The sequence below is a fragment of the Trachurus trachurus genome (genome assembly GCF_905171665.1).
Source record: "Trachurus trachurus genome assembly, chromosome: 8".
NCBI lineage: Eukaryota > Metazoa > Chordata > Actinopteri > Carangiformes > Carangidae > Trachurus > Trachurus trachurus.
In genome coordinates, this window is record NC_139905.1 from 17,309,008 (window position 1) to 17,325,044 (window position 16,037).

Consider the following 16,037-nt stretch of genomic DNA (forward strand, 5'->3'; position numbering starts at 1 on the left):
CCAATAGAAAACAGACTCAGACTGATGTGTTGCATTGAATTTTCTTTACTCTGTTGACACTTACAAGCTCCTGTAAAGTGAGGACATAAACTCTGATGTAAAAAGCAGCAATTCACATTCTTAATGTTGTACACATTATCTTTGACTGGCCTTATGGTGCAGTTTCTAACATAGCAGGAACCTGTCCTGAAAACTGTCAAGTTCAATTTAATTGTATTTGATAGTACATTAATTCTCTAGCTTTCAACTCCCAAAGTAAGTACAAGACTGACTGCAAAATGTTAAAGGAGAAAGCAGTGGCAAGGTTACCAGACAGGAAAAAGTCTTCTAATACAAAAAATAAAGCAATAAATACATACAACACAGTTTAATCTCATTGGTGTTTCAGTGGAAACTGTTACATTAGGTTTGTGCATAGCAAGCTGGGAGACTGGCCTTCAAATCAATAAAAAATTTTAGGAATATTTTAGGGAAGCAGCTTCATACTGGCCTTTTTGTGCAGACATAACCAAAACAAATGCCCAATGATGGTCAATCTGGTAACCAGCAGCATGAATTAGTTAAAACACAGGGTAATGGCATCACCATGCTCTCTCTACACTCGTGTCCTGCTGCATTCAGTTGTTCAAATCATTACTACTTGATACTTGAACATGTCACATGCTCCAAGCTCTGAAACTGGATCTCAGGGTCGGAGAAGGCCCCACTCCAAAGCCAACATAGCATGGGGAGGAAGTCTCTCCTTGGGCTTCTTAAATTTATCCTTCTCCTTGCGCAGGACTCTAAGCACCTCTATTGGGTCGGTCTTCCCTGTGAACTTCTGCACTCCTTCCTCCCTACAGTAAAGGAGGCAGGGAAGAGTGATTAACGACTGAAACAGAATAATGGGACAGTTTTCCACTTGGCACCCTCTATGTTTCATTCACAAATGTGTGTAAATATCCAAACTCACGAAAGTCGAAGGAAAGGGTTGTATTCAAACTCTTCCATTAGGGTAGATGGCACTGTGGGTTTGTCATCATCATCTCTGGCCTGCAAATACAAACCCCACAAAGTGACTGAACCACCAATGGTAATGTCCTAAAATAGCATTTGTCAATGTGTATTTGTTGGTGGTCACTACTTTAAAAACATCAATAATAAACACAGATATTGTTGTTTTATTTGTAGACTGTATTTCCTCTCCTCTAAAAACTCTATTAATCCACAGCTGAAAATAGTCCCAAACAAATGCACTATTTTTTGAGTTTTAGAAAATAATTTAGCCTTGTTTTAAAAATGACACTCTGATAGGAACCAATTAAATGGGCATGGGGACAGACAGGCACAACAAAGTAGGCCTACTATGAGACAGACTAATCAATTGTTACATTTTGGGCTTTTGTTGACATTAATAAAATGCAATAAGACAAACTTTATTATTTAAACAGTTTTCATCACAGTGCTCACCCTGGCCCAACTCAGCATCTCTTTAACCTTCTCGTTCTCTGGCTCCACCAACATGGCAAACTTCAGATTCTTAATGGTGTACTCGTGTCCACAGAAGACCTTCTACAGATGAGCAGAGCATGGTTTTAAATCAGGCCACCTCATTCCTCACCTACACACTAGTAGAGTTTGAATCTGTGCCAGGCTGAACTCAGTCCCTTCATCAAATGTGTGTTTATTCAGCAGTGTGACTCAGCCTTACGTCTGCTCTTATCTCAGGTCATGTTGGCCGGGGTTAACCTTGTGAAAGCTACACACACCACATGTATAATTTCTCTATATTTCCACTCACCGTGTCTTGAGGTAGGGAGCCCAGCACTTGGGTGAGGTTGTGGTACATCTGTTCAGCCGTACCCTCAAGAAACCGCCCACAACCGCCAATGAAAAGCGTGTCCCCTACCAAAGACCAACCAACCAAAGAAATGACAAATTAGACGTCACAAGGATCAGTGTTCAGTCCTTCTCACATCACACAACAATGCACATTGCGTTGACCGATGAGGATTCATATCTCTAGCCACTCAAAGTGAAGCGTTTTAGCATTTAATGAGTGTACAATACAGGTGTAATCTCAGTGTGTCTCAGATTTCAACTGGTTCACTAGACCTGTGAACACAGCAGGGGCGTCAGTGCACTCATCCTCCCAAACAAAGTAGCACATGTGACCAGAGGTATGGCAGGGAGTAAATAGGCACCTCACATTGATGGAGTTAAACTGCAAATGGAGAAAACACAACATCAATGACAACAGGGCAGAGAGACAAGAGAATCTGTATTTTTGTGCCGCTGAGATGTTGGTAGCTTAACTAAAAGGACTGTCCAGGTCAAGTACTAAAACTAAACTAAAGACATTTTACTACTGTCACTTTGTGGGCACCTTGAGTTCCTGAGCACTGGTGACTTTATCCGTTAGACCCCCGATCCGGTCGTCTCCTCCGTACACCCTCAGGCCAGGAACATCCTTCAGCAGAGCCTCGTTCCCCCGAGCGTGGTCCCTAATCAGTGACAACAGTTAATTATTACATCCATATTGATCTGTTTGCGTGTGATGTATTCTTGCCTCTTGTATCACCCAAACACTCTTCTTACCAGTGATGGTGTGTGGTGAGAACAGCCGTCAGAGACAGGCCCTCTCTCTTCACTATTTCTAGCAGCTGGCCAAAAAACACATGTGACTTTTAGCAGTCATTCCCACCAGGAAGTAGGCTATGGATCTCTATCGAAGAGCTCGAAAAAAAATAGCCAATCAATCACCAGTTATTTTGGTTATTGATCAATCATCAAATCACATTATTTACTGTTTTTCTTATGTTTCTTATGTGATGCTTAACTGAACATCTGAGAGTTTTGGACTGTAGACAGACAAATTAAATTAAAGGCTTTGGGGTTTTGTAATGTACATATTTGAGGCTAAATAATGATTAACAACATCATCAACAAATTAACCAATAGCTCAGCCCTATATCGCACATAATTTATTATGATTTATCCACAGTTGTTTTGCAAAATGTTCCTTGCTTGTTTATTCATCAATCAGATCTAGTTTAATGCCTATAATGGCTTCATAATGAACCATAGTGTTGCTTCCACTGTGTATCACAGAGACTGAGCCTGAGCTTTAACATCTGTTTCTCACCCGGTGTGGCACAGCTGGATCCACAGCTATGGCCAATTTACTCTGCTCCTCTATTACCAGGTACATGTAGTTGTCTTCCAGGATGGAGATCACCTTTACCTTCATGGCACCCCTCACTACGAGAAGAAGTTGTGTTAGTTACATGGATCTATATAATACATCCATCATGGTTAGTTCACGTTGCTTATATCGACAGTTACTAAGCAAACATCTGCACCAGCTGTTGACTATTCCCTGATGGACATGTCCCTGTTAGCTGCAGCAGCGTTCAAACTGCCCCTGGGGCTGAGTCATGGAAGGAACTGAGACGTTCACGGTCATGCAAACAACCTACAAAAAAAGAAGGAAAAACGTGGTTACCCCAGTTTAACAGATTCCGATGATCCTGTTGATACTTGTGATGCTCTCAAAGTTAAAATACTATTGTATTCACAGTTGGAAGTTATCGCGACACTTTGCTTACATGTCAAAACCAAGACATTTTAATCGAACCAGAAACGTTCAACCTGTGATTTATTCAGGAACTGTCAAATACGGAACATTTATAATATTCAGTTATAGATAGTGGAGGACTTTTATGATTTTAGTGAATAGCCTGTTGCAAAGTTAATGTTATCTTCGTCATTATTGTGTGAAGCATCTGTTCTTGTTAATAGTAGGCTACTCCACATTTTTGAAAAACAGGTAGGCCTACCATTATGTTAGTATTTATTTTATTTTTTAATAAAATAGACTTAAATGAAGGAAAATACTAGAATAAATGATAGTAATGCAATACTTATTTTAAGATATTAGACGGATATTTATATTTTCTGCTATACTTTTACTTCACTTTATGTAAAGACCTTTTATTCACATTTACTCTGCAGTTGTATTGTTTTTGTTGTTGTTTTTAATTTTAATAGAAAACAGTGTATAAAGGTCCTGCAGGGTCTTATATGGGTGGATGAGGTTGTACTGCTATTATTCCTTTTGGCTCATAAGGTTTGGTAATATCATGAGAATTACAACAGGACTAGCTCACTTTACATCTGAGCAGAGGTCTGGTCAGCCTGAATAAGTTTAAACATGTGTGTGGGACCTATACAATTAGCTTGATCATCTAATAATGTGATATGATCATCTCATACTTATACATCATTTTGACTGCTCTCATTTGTACTGACTTACACAGATGTTTTAATTGCTTTTTTTCAAACATCATGCAGTAATCTTTGTAAGACTGAATTTCACATGCAAAACAGCATCCTTGGTAACTAACATGAATCTGTACACCATCAAGTAGTGCTCACAGAATGCCTTCATATAAAGGAAGAAATAGCTTTCATGCCAAATCATACATATGATAAACAACTAAACGAACTACTTTCATGCAAATATGAAAATAAAATGGCAGGAGGAAACATTCCAGGACAGAATAAAACATTAATACGAATTTTTACAGACAAAGAAAATACTTTATCAATTTACAATTTACATTCCAACATTTGTTTCTCGAGTGACTCCCTGTCTACTTCAAATTTCAACTCTGAATGAAACAACTGAGTTTGTACATCTATATATTACATCATATAACTAAATACACACTAAAACTTCCATTTACAGATGAACAAACTTATTTCTTATTTAAAGCGTTCAATTAATGGCCATGGTTCCTTTCTACATCAGCCAACCAAACTACATGATAAAATTAAAACAAAATGACGGATAAGTGTCTCGCCATATTAGCTTTGAACGTAGCGAGAAGAACTGTATGCCCTTGAGTATGGATGCAGCAGGTCTATTTCAAATGGCTTTGAGGATTAGTTGCAGATTTTTTCTTAAGTATTACTGTTGATAGCTTGTAGTGCTCTGAGCAGTTCTTCAAAAACAATCAGCAGGAGCGCAGGGGCGATCCTCACTCCTTGGGCACCCGGAAGCCATCTTTTTCTTTCCGGAGACTTCTCATGGTTTCAATGGCTTCTGTCTGCTTTACGTGGTCTTGGACAGACTTCTCTCTAAATTTAAAATCATAAAACAGGAATTACTGAGGCAGCCCTTTATAAGTGTACACAAACTACAATCCTCTGAAATGTTTAGTATGCACTCAATTTGTACATACTTAACTCTCATAAAGGGGTTAAATGTGAATTCATCTGCCAAAGTGGATGGAATAGTGGGTTCCCCATTGCTGCACTTCTCCTACAGAAAAACAAACACATACACGCTGAGTTGTCTTTGGTTTCAACAGCATCACTGGTTGATCATCTGATTGAGGCAGTGATTGATTAGATGTGACATGTTAAATCCAATACCTTTGCCCACGCTAGTTTCTTCTGAATGACTTCATTGTCCGGCTCCACGTGACGTGCAAATTTCAGGTTGCTGACAGTGTACTCATGACCGCAGTAAACACGCTTAAACGAAAGCAAGACACAATGGTTAGTCAGTCAGTCAGTCAAACAGTCTAAGTATACCACACCCACATTTAGTTAGTCATGTTATGAATGACTCATATCTTCCGTGTTACATTAAGGTTTGAAGTAACACCTTTTACAATGCATTGGAGATACAGTAGGAGTACAGATATTTACTGTTTCAGGAGGCAGGCGTCCCAAAATGTCTATCAAGGCTCTGTACATCTGCTCTGCAGTACCCTCGAAGAATTTACCACAACCAGCCACAAACAACGTGTCCCCTGAAAAGAAAAACAAGAAAAAACTCAAAAAGAAATAAGAGCATTAAAAGATCGCACATGACAGAGAGAGGGATGAGTAAGCAAAAGCTTGAGAGATGAATGGGTATTGGCGGTGAGTGTCTCAGAATCAGATATCTCCTTGTATCCACATGAACAGTTCATCAGACCAGTTCATTAGACCTACCTGTGAAAACAGCTGGCGGCTCAGTGCTGTTTTCTTTTGTCACATAGTAGCAGATGTGACCAGTTGTGTGACATGGTGTGAACAAGCATTTGACATTGAGTGATCCAACCTGGGAGAGAACAACAGCAGTGAGGAAACCACCAGGCATCAGGGGTACGTATTTGAGTTGTAAGATAGATGACTTGATGGTTTTACTTTGAAACTGTGGTTATGAGAAACTTTCTTTGTAAGAGCATCAACTCTGTCATCTCCTCCATAGACCTTTAACCCTGGCATTAGCTTCACCATCTTCTCATTTCCACTTGCATGATCCCTAAAAGGCAGAATGATCAGTGCATTGTTATAACCATTTGGTTCAGTAGGGGGTAGTTTCATGCAGATAGTAGACATCATGCATACGGGTAAATGTGTTTTTTACTCGTTATCTCAAGCTTTTGTGGAAATTTATAGTGAATGTATTAGCCAATGTTAACATGTGTATTAGTAAATTATACACATATCACAGCATGTAGCCTACCAATGGTGATGAGTGGTCAGAATTGTTGTGAGTTTTACGCCATGCTTCCTAACAGCTTCCACAACCTGTTGAGAGAACAGATACAACTGTGTGAAATATTGCTAATATGTGTGGAAGAAAATATTCATTTGGTGTAGTGAAGAGAGCAAAACCCAAAACCTATGAATGTCTCTGACTCCACACCCCACTGGCTTGTCCTATTGAACTGTATTAGATAACACACACACACACACACACACAGAGCAATAAATAACCTAAAATCATATAAATATCACGACAGTAAAAATGCATGGCCTAACAAATGGCCTTGTGCATTCTGACGGCAGCAGGAATGAAAACTTTCCTGAATCTTCCTGTTCTGCAGGTCAGGGAGATGAGATGATAATTAGGAGTCACATGTCTCTTGTTAATCCACTCATATGTGTGACATTAGGACTTCCCTGTCTCCATCAATACCTTTGTTCCCCATGTAACCTTATGCGACCCCCCCTCTTTCCTCAACTAACTGTACTGTATATCTGTCCCCCTGTCCTTCATTCTGGGTCGGTCTATTGCCATGGACGTGCTCTGTGACACTGAGCTCACGTTTTCCGGATTAATAATAAACTCACCACACCACGGCAAAACTCATGAACTATGTACTTGAGTGAATTTTCTTCAACAGTAGCTGGTTAATCGAACTCAAGAAAATTCTAAACTATAATAATAAATTACAAAATATACATAATCTGCATTTTGGACTGAATATGCCACATTTGGGTCATGAAACTTGTGATGGACTTTTTTCCCCCCATTATTTTATTTTATTTAATAAAAATAAATAAAAAATATTATTACACAGAAAATCCTAAGATGCAGTCCCTAAATGGAAGGAGTGATGGAGAAAGTATTGAGTTCTATTTCGTCCCTCCTGACCGCCAGAGGCGGTGCTTTAAGCACTGGATAACTCCGCCCGCGCTAGCGCATGTCGAGTACGAATAACAACAATGTCACCTGTGACCCCTGCATGACCCCCGGGAGGCTATATCTTCCGGTGTCAGCAGGCAATCGGCTCCTTCATTCTTCTCGCGACCGCGCGTCGAGGTGTACGTGAGTATAGCATGGCCATTTAATTGGCCTGGTACAGTTATTACTGGCGTGCTGCTGGCTTTGTGCAGCCTCGTGCCTCCGTGGCGGGAGTAACGGGCTGACGCTCGTCCTCCCAGAGGCTGTAGCCAGCGATTTGCACGTTGTATGTTCTTTACCTGCTCTGTAAAGGTGGCTGGCTGGGTGGTGGCGTTTCCGCCCCTCACCTTCCAGCATTGCGCACAGCTGCTGAGGGCTGTGTTGCTAGCAGGTTGTGCTGCTTTGAATGCTATTAACTGTTCTTTTTTCTGTTTCTCTGTTAGTGTTCAAAGTATTATTGAAGGATTCAACTGTGTTATTGAGGTAGGGTTCCAGTCCCTCTTCTAGCTCAGTTGTGTTACAAACTGCTTACCTTGTTGGTGAAGGTTGCGTTCCTGCCCCCTCTCCCAACTTGGCTTTGTGTTTCAAGGTGTTGGCGTTTCCGTCCCGGCGACGTCACATCTTGTCTCTTTTTTGTGTTTTTTTGCCACCTGGTTCCGGATGGCGCACGCCTGTGGCAGCTGTATGGCGTCCCTGGAGCCTGAGGATGGCCATGACCGGTGTGTGTCCTGCCTTGGTGTGGATCACCTGCGGGAGGCCATCACCGATGAAGCCTGTATAAATTGCAGCATTATGCCGAGGTCGATAAGGCTGGCCAGGCTAGCCCAACTGGATCCACTCTCCTGTCTGCCTTCATTCCAGTCTGGGGGGGCGGATTCCTGTCGGGATGCTGCACAGAAGAGGCCTGCCTCACGGGACGTGGGTGCTGTCCCCACAGGGAAACGGCGCAGGAAGACGGACGACCACCTCTCCTCAAAGGTTGACCGTCTGGCGGCTGATATGGAGGAGATGAAGGCGCTTCTCCTTGGCCTGCAGCCTGCTGGTAGGATGCCACATGCTGCTGCTACGGCTACTCGGGGGTCACCGCTGCCAGTGGACGATGCCATCTCCATTGCAGCTTCATCCAGCCAGTTTAATGATTCAGAGCAGGTTGAGTTGGCGACTCCAACGGTGGCGGGCTCCTCGCATTCTTCGGCCTCGGGTTCCCGGCGGGGCTCTGAGGATTCGTCCATGGGGGCAATCATCCGGGCTGCCCTGGCACGCCTGCAGCTTGATGCGCCTACCGAGGGTAAGGCTCCCAGTGCTTTCTACAGGCGCAACCCCCCACCGGCGAAGACTGTGGTACCACACTCTCCAGATTTTTTGAAGGAGCTGCACTCTTGCTGGGCAGACACGTCGGCCTTCACCAGGCCGGGGTCGGATGAGCGGGCCTTGGCTGCCATGGAGGGTGCTGAGGCAGTTGGCCTTCTCCACATGCCAGCGGTGGAGCCTGCGATTGCGGCCTTGATTGTGTCTCCGGATGAGGCAATGAAGCCTGACCCCCGGTGCCCTTCTGCCCAGTGTAAGGTCACTGATGATTATGTCTGCAGGGCTTACACCACAGCAGCGCGCATCGGCCGCCTGGGAAACACCCTGTCCCACTTCCTCTTGGCTCTCTCGACTTCTCTGCAGGATGCCCAGGTGGACGACTCCGTCCGCGACATCTGCGACGCCTCCCTGCAGGCCTTTGCCTGCCAGTCGAGGGAATTGGGTCGGCTCATGTCCACTCTGGTCCACACTCGCCGTCACGTCTGGCTGGCCCAATCGCCCCTGACGGAGGCGACTCGCAGGGTCCTTCGTGGGGTGCCGGCGGCGCCTGGTGAGTTGTTTGGCTCCGCAGCCCTGGAGGCCTTGGACCGCACAGCTGAGGCGGGTGAGACCAGGAGGCGGCTGGCAGGTCTCCACAAGAGGACGCCTACCTCCAGCAGGCCGAGGGCTTTCCCGTCTGCCCCTCCACGTCCTCCACAGATGCCTCCCCAGGCTGCTCAGCGGCCGTCGCGACGGGACACCAGGAAGCCGACAGGCGACTTTCGTGCCACCGTGCGCCGCTCGCCGCGTCAGCAGCAGGCCTCTAAGCCCGACCGCCGTTCCTCCGGTTCCTTCAGGGCCCGGGGGCAGCGGCGCTAGGGCCACGGGGCCGGTCGTCGGATGCTTTTCCCAGCAGCAGCTCAGTCACTGGGCTGCCTGCTGTCCGGACCCCTGGGTTGTGTCCACCTTGACCCAGGGGTACGAATTGCAATTCCGACGCCGGCCCCCTGCCTTTGGCCGGGTGAAGATCACGTCTATCGACGACCCGGCCAAGGCCCAAGCCCTGGCCCAGGAGCTGTCCACCCTCCTGGACAAGGGTGCCATCCTACCGGTGGACCCCCTCCTTCATCCCGGGGGTTTTTATTCCACGTACTTCCTGGTCAGCAAGAAGGACGGCGGACTGCGACCCATCCTGGACCTGCGTGGCCTGAACAGGTATTTGAAAGTTCTGCCGTTCCACATGCTGACTACAGCAGTTGTTCAGCGTGTGGTCTGCCCCGGCGAGTGGTTCACAACCATAGATTTGAAAGATGCATACTTTCATGTCCCGATCGCGGCTCATCATCAGCCCTTCCTCAGGTTTGCCTTCCAGGGCCACCATTATCAATTCAGGGTGCTCCCCTTTGGGCTCTCCCTGTCCCCCAGGGTGTTTACCCGCTGTGTTGCGGCGGCCTTGGCGCCTCTGCAGGCAGGGGGCATGAAGGTCCTGCCTTATCTGGACGACTGGCTGGTGTGCGCGCCATCCCGGGCCCAGGTGATGCGGGATACCAACCGTCTACTGTTGCATGTGTCTCGACTGGGCCTCAAGGTCAACGTCGCAAAGAGTTGTCTGGTTCCCACTCAGCGGGCTGCCTATTTGGGTCTGGTTCTGGACTCTGTCGCCATGAAGGCCTACCTGTCGGAGAGACGCGTGGACGACATCCTCCGACTCCTTCCTTTCTTCAAGAGGGGCAGGCGGCTGCCTTTCGTTCAGTTCCTGCAGCTCCTGGGCAAACTGACGGCCGCATCGACTGCTATACCTTCCGGCCTGCTGCTGCTGCGTCCGCTTCAGATGTGGCTGAACAGCTTCCACCTGGACCCGAGGTCTCACAAGCACAAGCTGCTCAGGGTGTCTCGGGTGTGTGTCCACGCCCTGGCGCCATGGCAGGACAGGGCGTTCCTACTGGGGGGCGCTCCTCTGGGGGTCCTTCCTTCCTTCCGAGAGACGGTTGCAACAGATGCATCCCAGTTAGGCTGGGGTGCAGTCTGGCGTGGCAGGTCCGCCCAGGGACGGTGGTCTCCTCGGGACCGCACGCAGCACGTCAATGTGTTGGAGCTGCGGGCTGTCCAACTGGCTCTCCGCCATTTTCTTCCGCACTTGCAGGGGAAACATGTGCTGGTTCGGTCAGACAACAGGGCAGTGGTCTCCCAGATCAACCATCAGGGGGGCACCAAGTCGGCGCGACTGTTGCAGGTGTCCCAGCGCCTGCTGACATGGGCCACGCCCCATCTGTTGAGCTTGCGAGCGATGTGGCTCCCGGGGGATCGGAATCAGGTGGCGGATTTCCTTTCTCGGCGCAAGCCCCCGCCGGGGGAGTGGAGGCTACACCCAGAGGTGGTCGAGCTGATCTGGGGCGTTTTCGGCAGGGCGGAGGTGGATCTCTTTGCCTCGAGGGCGTCAACCCATTGTCCCCTATGGTTTTCCTGGACGGAGGAGGACAGTCCTCTGGGACAGGATGCCTTGGGGCACGAGTGGCCCAGCGTCTTCCTGTACGCCTTTCCACCGCTGCCTCTGATCCTCCTGACGCTGCAGCGGGTCCTCCTTCGGGGACACCGCCTCCTCCTGGTGGCCCCATTCTGGCCAGGGAGGCCCTGGTTTCCTCTGCTGCGGAAGCTCTGCTGCAGCTCGCCATGGCGTCTCCCAGGGAGGAGGGATCTCCTGTCCCAGCTAGGGGGCCGGATTTGGCACCCCGACCCCTGCCGTCTCCAGTTGTGGGCTTGGCCGCTGCAGGGCCCGACGCACTTCTGACCGGTTGCACTGAGCCTGTCCGACGAACCATCTCGCATGCTCGTGCACCGTCCACCCGCCTCCAGTATGAGTGCAAGTGGAGGAGGTTCTCTGCCTGGTGTGCTGACAGGGGGGAGGACCCCACTTCTTGTCCAGTGACCACCGTGCTGGACTTTCTTCAGTCTCTCCTGGACGACGGTCGTGCACCTTCCACTTTGAGGGTGTATGTGGCTGCCATTTCAGGGCAGCATGATCTCATTGACAGTGCTACCGTTGGGTGCCAGCGGTTGGTGTCTCTATTTCTGAGGGGGGCATCGAGGCTGCGGCCCACTGTGTCCCCGAGGGTTCCAGCGTGGGACCTCTCCCTGGTGCTGAAGGCCCTGGCTTCTTCACCCTTTGAACCTCTCGCCCAGGCTGACCTTAAGTGGCTGTCGTTGAAGACGGCCTTTCTTCTGGCTATCACCTCAGCGAAGCGGGTGGGGGAGTTGCAGGCTTTGTCTGTTGGCGAGTCCTGCCTGCGTTGGGGGCCTGAGGGTGCGAGTGTGACCCTGTGGCCTAATGTTGCGTTTCTGCCGAAAACCCTGCCCCGTGGCCATGTCAACCGCCCTATTCACCTGGCGCGGTTTGATCCCCCAGCGGCTGATGATGAGTTGCGTGTTTTGTGTCCTGTGCGGGCCCTGGCTGCCTATATCAGTGCCACTGCACATGTGCGGCAGACGGAACAGTTGTTTGTTTGTTATGGGGGTCGTACCAGAGGTTGTGCCCTCTCCAAACAGCGCCTTTCTCATTGGATTGTGGACACCATCTCTTGTGCTTACAGGGTCAACGGTCGGGCATTGCCGGCGGGGGTCAGATGCCACTCCACACGCGGTGTCTCCACGTCCTGGGCTGCCCTGAGGGGCGTGCCCCTGGATGACATCTGTTCTGCAGCCTCTTGGTCGTCACCGGGTACTTTCCACCGCTTTTACCGGCTTAATGTTGCTGCTCCCCACCCGTTGGGCGTGGTCCTTTGCCCTGGGCCTTCGACCTCTCTTCAGTAAGGTGGGTTGTGGGATTCTTCATGACACTGTTGGTATATGTCATCCAGTGCTTAAAGCACCGCCTCTGGCGGTCAGGAGGGACGAAATAGAACGAAAGTTACAGTTGTAACTACGGTTCTATGAGTCCCGGATGACCGCCAGAGCGCTCTGTCACTCAGAATCCTCGCGCGTTCACGAGCAGATTTGGGAGCCGATTGCCTGCTGACACCGGAAGATATAGCCTCCCGGGGGTCATGCAGGGGTCACAGGTGACATTGTTGTTATTCGTACTCGACATGCGCTAGCGCGGGCGGAGTTATCCAGTGCTTAAAGCACCGCCTCTGGCGGTCATCCGGGACTCATAGAACCGTAGTTACAACTGTAACTTTCGATCCTTTGGTTATATGGTAGCATGTAGCAACACAAAAACACTACCATGCACAGAAATGTCATCAACAAAATGCACTGCAGGTATAAAAGAAGTAAAAAAAAAAAAAAAAAAAGGCACTTGTTAAACAGAAGCACCTTTCTTTAAGTATTATAATGTTTCACAGACTGAGTATCTCTTTTTTATGTGTAAAAGAAAATGTGCCAAACTATGCATTTTTTACATATAATATAATATAATATAATATAATATAATAATAACGGACCTTTATTGGCTCCACCGGGTCAACGATAGCCGCTTCTCTGGAGTCCGCATCAATGAGCAGGTACATGTAGTTGTCACTGAGCGCTGGGACAAGTTCAACCCTCATGTTGTCTTGCTCCACCAGGGAGGACTTCCTCACGGCGCTGTGAAGGAGAGCAGCTGCCTGGGCCTTGACTTCCACAGGTGCTACGAGAGGACACCAGCACACATGTGACACAAATACCAGCGTCAGGCTGACACGAAGACAACTCCCGGCGTGAGTCTCATTTAACTCTTTACAGTCTTTTCCATGGAAGCTGTTTGTTTACACTGCACATAGCACTGATAAACAACGTTAGCTTCGATGCTAATGCGTAAAAACGCGTCACACTTTGACATCTCCAGGCTAAAACATTGATATGAAATTATAAGTCACAGATTATATTATGTAAGAGACAGGACGGGTCCTCTAAAATAGACCAGCTGTGGACATCTGACAGCTTCCTTCTTCATACACGACCAAAGGGGAAAAAAAACGTGTTAGCAACTCGTAACTACATAATAAACAGGCTAACGCGTGCTGCATGTCTGTATGTAGCTAATAAAAGAGACAAAATAAACATGCGGACGTACCAAACTTGAATGCTGTTGCAGCTCCTATTAGAGTGCAGGCACTCCCTGCTAGGGACCTGAATAACATAACAACAGTAACGTTATGTACAGCCGTACAGCCTTATCGCAGTCGTATGAACCAGAAAAGTTTGGTTGTGGTTCAGTTCCGCCTCCGCCCCCTCTTCAACTCCAACCTCCCAGGCGTCTCCAATCAAACCAGGGGGAGTCGATCGTGTATATTCACTTAAACACGTGGGAAAATGCGGTTTTTATATAGTTTTAAAAATCAATCCACAATGAGGCATTGTTGGGTGTGAATGGTGTCGTTTTTATCCGCATAAACTGCGCATAAACATCGATTTTTATGGATGTGATTAATTGTTTGCGTTTTTTTGTGTTTGTCCCTTTGCGGTTGCCGTAGGTTAATCTGGTTCTCCTGTCCTGAGTGACGGTCAAAGTGTAGTTGAACCTGTCCCATACCAGTACTGACTGCTTCGGAGCGGCACAGACAGACATGACAGCACGAAATATATCCCGGTTTTGGGAGTGGGGGAGGAAGATTATTTGCGTCGGGAGAAATTACGCGGATCACGCCAAGGAGCTGAAAAATGCGATTCCGACAGAGCCCGTCCTCTTCCTGAAGCCCCCCTCTGCATATGTGACAGAGGGCTCCCCGATCCTGGTGCCCTTGTACACCAGCAACCTGCACCATGAGGTGGAGTTGGGGGTGGTGATCGGGAAAGGGGGCACCGCCATCCCCCAGTCCGTCGCTATGGAGCACGTAGCCGGCTACGCGCTGTGCTTGGACATGACAGCCCGAGACGTCCAGGATGAACTGAAGTCCAAGGGTCTGCCCTGGACCCTGGCTAAGGCTTTCAACACCTCCTGCCCCGTCAGTGAGTTCATCCCCATCGAGCGCATCCCTGACCCGGGCAACGTGAAGCTGTGGCTGAAGGTGAACGACCAGCTGCGGCAGAGCGGCTGCACCGACCAGATGATTTTCTCCATCCCCTTTCTCATCAGCTACATCAGCGACTTCATCACCCTGGAGGAGGGGGATCTCATCCTGACCGGGACCCCCAAAGGAGTCTCCGCCGTGCAGGAGCATGACGAGCTGCAGGCTGGGATTGAGGACATAGTCACTATGAGCTTCAGAGTTAACAGACAAGAACACTAAGGGAAAAGATGAAATATGAAATATACGACCAGGCCCATGAGAAGAGAGTGATTGTACTGTAAACTTGAATTTTAATTGTCAAATAATTCCTCAGCATCTGTGTGGACCAGCAGGTGGCAGTACAGCGCCACCAATGCCATGTTACTGATGAGTTTAATGCTGCCTTGTTCAGTGGTTTGGAGTCCATAAAGCAGTTTGGTTAGATTGATTGATTGATTGATTGATCTCAGCATCATCTGTGGATTTGTACTGGTGATCATCAGTTTTTACTGCATCTCAAACCGAGGATCTGATGAGGAGGGGGATCTCATCCTGACCGGGACCCCCAAAGGAGTCTCCGCCGTGCAGAGCATGACGAGCTGCAGGCTGGGATTGAGGACATAGTCACTATGAGCTTCAGAGTTAACAGACAAGAACACTAAGGGAAAAGATGAAATATGAAATATACGACCAGGCCCGTGAGAAGAGAGTGATTGTACTGTAAACTTGAATTTTAATTGTCAAATAATTCCTCAGCATCTGACCAGCAGGTGGCAGTACAGCGCCACCAATGCCATGTTACTGATGAGTTTAATGCTGCCTTGTTCAGTGGTTTGGAGTCCATAAAGCAGTTTGGTTAGATTGATTGATTGATTGATTGATCTCAGCATCATCTGTGGATTTGTACTGGTGATCATCAGTTTTTACTGCATCTCAAACCGAGGATCTGAGAGTCATGCATTATGTGCTGATGCTGTTTTTGTGGTTTTGCTTTTAAGCCCCTGTGGTGGGAGAGGTTTTCCATACTTTTATTATTCAAAGATAAGATGCAATGACATGTAAAATATTTTCACACAAATAAACTGCATTCAAAATTTAAGTAGGCTGAGAGTATGACTGTTATCTCAAACCAACACAGGACAATGAAATTTAATTCATTGTTAGTATTTAATCCAGCTCGCCAAGACGGAGTTAATTTGAACCACTTTATATGCTCTGTAATGAGTTAAATACAATGCCTGGAGAGATATTGAGATCTTATACAAATGTAAAAGTGTCAGTGCAACAGTACAAGAAGTTTGCTCTGAATTACAAAAGTTGTTTGAAAATTACCCAGA

General features: G+C 47.6%; 3 protein-coding genes across 3 annotated transcripts; 1 reads left to right on the plus strand and 2 right to left on the minus strand.

Annotated features, from left to right (window-relative positions):
• Positions 1–29: 29 nt before the first annotated feature.
• Positions 30–3,616, minus strand: LOC310990535 (hydroxyacylglutathione hydrolase-like protein). The gene is made up of 9 exons (XM_083977946.1): positions 3,485–3,616; positions 3,125–3,240; positions 2,578–2,642; positions 2,366–2,483; positions 2,095–2,203; positions 1,781–1,884; positions 1,450–1,551; positions 953–1,032; positions 30–836 (listed from the first exon to the last, which is right to left on the minus strand). Exons 2-9 carry the CDS (start codon positions 3,227–3,229, stop codon positions 686–688), a joined length of 834 nt encoding a protein of 277 aa, XP_083834072.1. The 5' UTR covers positions 3,230–3,240; positions 3,485–3,616; the 3' UTR covers positions 30–685.
• A 943-nt stretch (positions 3,617–4,559) lies between these two features.
• Positions 4,560–13,961, minus strand: LOC310990483 (hydroxyacylglutathione hydrolase, mitochondrial-like). The gene is made up of 9 exons (XM_083977871.1): positions 13,785–13,961; positions 13,174–13,358; positions 6,503–6,567; positions 6,181–6,298; positions 5,986–6,094; positions 5,698–5,801; positions 5,419–5,520; positions 5,226–5,305; positions 4,560–5,121 (listed from the first exon to the last, which is right to left on the minus strand). The coding sequence occupies exons 1-9, from the start codon at positions 13,849–13,851 to the stop codon at positions 5,022–5,024; spliced, it is 930 nt and encodes a 309-aa protein (XP_083833997.1). The 5' UTR covers positions 13,852–13,961; the 3' UTR covers positions 4,560–5,021.
• A 240-nt stretch (positions 13,962–14,201) lies between these two features.
• Positions 14,202–15,227, plus strand: fahd1 (fumarylacetoacetate hydrolase domain containing 1). The gene has a single exon (XM_083977872.1). It carries the CDS (start codon positions 14,278–14,280, stop codon positions 14,938–14,940), a length of 663 nt encoding a protein of 220 aa, XP_083833998.1. The 5' UTR covers positions 14,202–14,277; the 3' UTR covers positions 14,941–15,227.
• Positions 15,228–16,037: the final 810 nt, after the last annotated feature.

Bases quoted from the DNA above. Each gene is read 5' to 3' on its own strand.
- LOC310990535 (XM_083977946.1), bottom strand. From the start codon at position 3,229: ATGAAGGTAAAGGTGATCTCCATCCTGGAAGACAACTACATGTACCTG. The intron at 1,885-2,094 runs GTCTAGTGAACC...GGTCTTTGGTAG, and splicing joins CGCCCCTGCTGTGTTCACAG to GGGACACGCTTTTCATTGGC. The intron at 1,033-1,449 runs GTGAGCACTGTG...TTGTATTTGCAG, and splicing joins AGATGCTGAGTTGGGCCAGG to GCCAGAGATGATGATGACAA.
- LOC310990483 (XM_083977871.1), bottom strand. From the start codon at position 13,851: ATGTTATTCAGGTCCCTAGCAGGGAGTGCCTGCACTCTAATAGGAGCT. The intron at 13,359-13,784 runs GTACGTCCGCAT...GTCCTCTCGTAG, and splicing joins TGCAACAGCATTCAAGTTTG to CACCTGTGGAAGTCAAGGCC. The intron at 5,802-5,985 runs GTAGGTCTAATG...TTTTCTTTTCAG, and splicing joins GCCGCCAGCTGTTTTCACAG to GGGACACGTTGTTTGTGGCT.
- fahd1 (XM_083977872.1), top strand. From the start codon at position 14,278: ATGACAGCACGAAATATATCCCGGTTTTGGGAGTGGGGGAGGAAGATT.